This window comes from Populus alba, chromosome 10 (assembly GCF_005239225.2).
Source record: "Populus alba chromosome 10, ASM523922v2, whole genome shotgun sequence".
Classification (NCBI taxonomy): Eukaryota; Viridiplantae; Streptophyta; class Magnoliopsida; order Malpighiales; family Salicaceae; genus Populus; species Populus alba.
This window is the reverse complement of record NC_133293.1, coordinates 1,766,459-1,770,043: the sequence shown is the minus strand read 5'-3', so window position 1 is coordinate 1,770,043 and position 3,585 is coordinate 1,766,459. Positions and strand designations below refer to the sequence as shown.

The following is a 3,585-nucleotide window of genomic DNA, read 5'->3' as shown; positions in this document are numbered from 1 at the left end:
TATTTTTATTCGTTGTATTTTATTTTATTTAGCTAGAAAAAATAAAAAATATATGCATGCGTAAAAATAAATTTATTTTTATTTATTTATTCACTAGCGCTAGAGTTGGGACTAAAAAATATTGATTTAATTTATTTTATAACTATGTGATATTTACCAACGCCAGAGTTGGAATTATCCGTAGTTGAATATTCACTGCCGCCAGAGTCAGGAATATTATAAGCAAATTATCATAACGTAAACTAATAAACATTTAGCAATTTAAGACGAACCTAGCAATGCAGCCTGCCTCAGGCAGGACGTTTAAGGGGTGATAATATCTTCCTTTTTACGTAACCAGTCCCGAATCATAGAATCTCTGTTGACCAGTTAGAGTTCCTAGTGACCATAATACTAGGTGGCGACTCCTTAAACAAGAATAATTACATTAAAGAACAGGATGCCAGAAATCCATTCTTTCCAAAGATTTTCCATAATTCGAGAATAAATTTTTTAGGGCCGCCGGGATGTCGGGTGCGACAATTATCATTCTGTTGGTTTCCTTCAAACAATACCCCCGGATTACCTTCTTTCAACTGTCCCAATCATATATGTCTTTTAAATACAAATGAGAAATCCTTGAGTAATGGTGAAATTTCTTGACATTATAGCGATAAGCACTTTGAAAAATCACAAGTGCATAAAATCTTATCATACTCAGTGCATAAAATCACAAGTGCATAAAATCTTCGAATCTAATCCTGCTTTTTCTTCAGAAAATGACAGCATAGAAACTGATCATGTAGCAAGTGAATGATAATTTTTTAAAAATTATTTTTAATTTTAGTATATTAAAAATAATTTAAAAAATATAAAAAAATAAATTTTAAATTTTACCTAATTTTCATTTGGAATGTATTACCAAACAGGGTTACAAAGAACTAAGAAGACAAATAGCAAACTCATAGTACTTTAGTCAACTATAAGACACCTATATCAGAGTCTGCTATCATATACCCAACCAAAGAAGTTAAACACAAAACTCAGCAGCTTCGCCTCCCTCAGAACAAAGACATGGTTAAGAACACATATAGGCTCCTTATCTTTCAGAACTGAAAACAAGTTGGTCAACCTTTGCATCGCAGCTTCCAACCTGCCATCAACACAAACTCAAGAATCAAGACATGTTGTATCATTGCAGATTATCCATGAAAAGCAGCACAAGTTAAATTCCATACATTTTCATAGCACTATTATTTTCAGGGTAGCTCTCATGGCCAGGCAAAGGAAAGCCAACTGATCCCCCTGCCTTGGTAGATTTTGATGTAGGAATTGAAACTCTGGATGTGTCATTCAAATAAAAAGCAGCCTGCTCTGGAAGAAGCTGAAATTTCCAAAACATTAGCTTTCTAATATAGCTACTCAAACATTTCCTTATCTGCTACAGTATATCACAGTTCAAAGTAAAAACCTGAGCCTCTAAGGCACCAAATCCTCCTTCAGAATCAAGAATATTGATTAATCCCTCCAATCCTCCAATGATAGATTCAATAAGAGACTCAACATATAGGACTGCATCTCGCCCAATTTTCGTTACCTATTTACAGAAAAGTACAAAATAATTTCATGACATTTCCATTACATGATATGCAAGATGGAAAGCACAGTTGGGGGTAGAGGGTTAAGCAGTTGTTGGAGTCATCCTCTTTGCAAACTGTTCAACCATGCCCTTAACGAGTATGGATCAACGCAATGTGCGGCAGATTAAATAAAATAAAATAAAATCCAAGTCTTCCCATTTCAATTTCTCTTAGCAAAAAATCATCAATTATAGCCCCTCTCCCCAACTGAAATAGCAAGTTGATGGATCACCTCTTCTGGAACAATTGGAGAAGCACACTCTGGAAAGCTACTAGCAACACCAAGCCATGCACAGCAATGGTGAGGACGTCCTTCTGGTCCAAACATGGTGTTCCGAAAGACCTACCATGGAAAAAGATGCATGGTTAGTTATAACAAGGAGCCCGTGAGGAAAAGAGTAACCCCTAGCAAAATAATTGTGGAAACGAAAAGCAACAGAGCATGCTGCCTAGAAAGTCCAACAATACCCAATTGAGTATTTTGAGGAGCCCAGCCTTCATGACTTGAAATTATAAACTAAATAAGCCAGGAACTCACTACAGTAAGGTGCTGATGGTAGAAATACAGCTTTTTTAGAGTTCCATGCTTTGATAATTGCGACTCTAATCCATCAACGCATCTGCAATTGAAAGAGATTCCTGTATGATTGTCGCACGTGTGCGGCGGCGCGGCGATCGTCCACCCTCAAGGAATAATCGGAATATGTATTCCTGGAAAATAAGGAGAGACAAGGAATTCTTGTCTCTATATGTGAAAATATGGACTAGGAGTCGCCACCTAGTATTCTGGTTACTAGGAACCTTAACTGGTCTTTAAAGATCGGGTACGGAGACTGGTTGCGTAAAGGGAAGGTATTAGCACCCCAACTATGCCCTACCTAAGGTAAGCTGCATTGTTTTGTCTGATAAAATCTAAAGTCTTGTTGTGGTTTGTAATTGTTCGGAATACGCATTACATGTAATGTCATACCCCAGGTTCGATTGTCCGGAAAAAAAGAATTAATATCCAGAATATGCATTACATATAATGTCATACCTCGAATACTAAGAGACAAACAAAATAAAGTTTTTTGTTGTTTTTGAAATTTTGGCCAATATTCTCTTGACTTTAATAAACTGGTTATTAAAGCCAAAATGCATGCTAAAACATTGTTTTTTTGGTGTATGAAAAATACAATATGATTTTTTAGCTTTGAGACACTTGGCCGTATGCACAAAAACATTTTTTCTACTTTTTTTTTAATTTTTTTGTATTTTTGGAAGTTTTTGATGAAAAACCTGGTAGTTTAATACCAGATTTGTAGTTTTACGACATAAAAATACTACCCGATATTAATAAAAATAACATAAATCAACAGTGGGAACATCATAAATATTTTTTTAAAACAATAATATTTTTTTTCTATTTTTTTACAATGGGCCGGATCAGGCCCAATTGCATGGGTTGGGCCAAACCTGGCCCATTTACATGGGCTGGCTGACGTCCCAGCCCAGGCCCAAATGGGCTGGTTACTGTGCACATAGTAACCGGGTTACTGTGTGCACAGTAACCAGTGAATTAATTAGCCAGTTACTGTGCCCATGCACAGTAACCGGGTAATTAATTCATGGCTTGCAGAACGTGCACAGTGCACGTTCTGCATGCAAGAAGATGAACAGTAAAACGAGATAAGGGGTTGAGGGCTGACCTGTGGTGGCTGTCGTTGATGGCGGAGCTGCTGGTGGCGACAGGAAGCAGCGCTGACAGTGGGGTGGCCGGCGGTGGCTCTGCGTTTTCCTTCTCTCTCTCCTCTGTTTTCTTCTCTGCTTCTTCCTTTCTCTTCTCTGCCTTCTCTCCTCTCTTCTCCCTCTTCTCCCTCTCTTTGCTCTCCCTTCTCTTCTCTTCCCCCTCTCTTGGTCTTCTCTTTTTTTCTCTTTTTTTTCGGCCACCCTCCTGTATTTATCGGAAAACAGGGGAGGCCGATGT

The 3,585-nt window shown here is 37.7% G+C and overlaps 1 protein-coding gene across 1 annotated transcript; it reads right to left on the bottom strand.

Annotated features, from left to right (window-relative positions):
* Positions 1–975: 975 nt before the first annotated feature.
* Positions 976–2,236, bottom strand: LOC118037004 (protein NAP1). The gene is made up of 5 exons (XM_073411667.1): positions 2,158–2,236; positions 1,852–1,962; positions 1,451–1,576; positions 1,218–1,363; positions 976–1,132 (listed from the first exon to the last, which is right to left on the bottom strand). Exons 2-5 carry the CDS (start codon positions 1,945–1,947, stop codon positions 976–978), a joined length of 525 nt encoding a protein of 174 aa, XP_073267768.1. The 5' UTR covers positions 1,948–1,962; positions 2,158–2,236.
* Positions 2,237–3,585: the final 1,349 nt, after the last annotated feature.

What these genes read in the sequence shown, in the direction of transcription:
- LOC118037004 (XM_073411667.1), bottom strand. Translation starts at nt 1,947, where the DNA reads ATGTTTGGACCAGAAGGACGTCCTCACCATTGCTGTGCATGGCTTGGT. An exon ending in TTGGTGCCTTAGAGGCTCAG is followed by an intron (nt 1,364 to 1,450) that starts GTTTTTACTTTG and finishes TGGAAATTTCAG; the next exon opens with CTTCTTCCAGAGCAGGCTGC. An exon ending in AATAATAGTGCTATGAAAAT is followed by an intron (nt 1,133 to 1,217) that starts GTATGGAATTTA and finishes TGTTGATGGCAG; the next exon opens with GTTGGAAGCTGCGATGCAAA.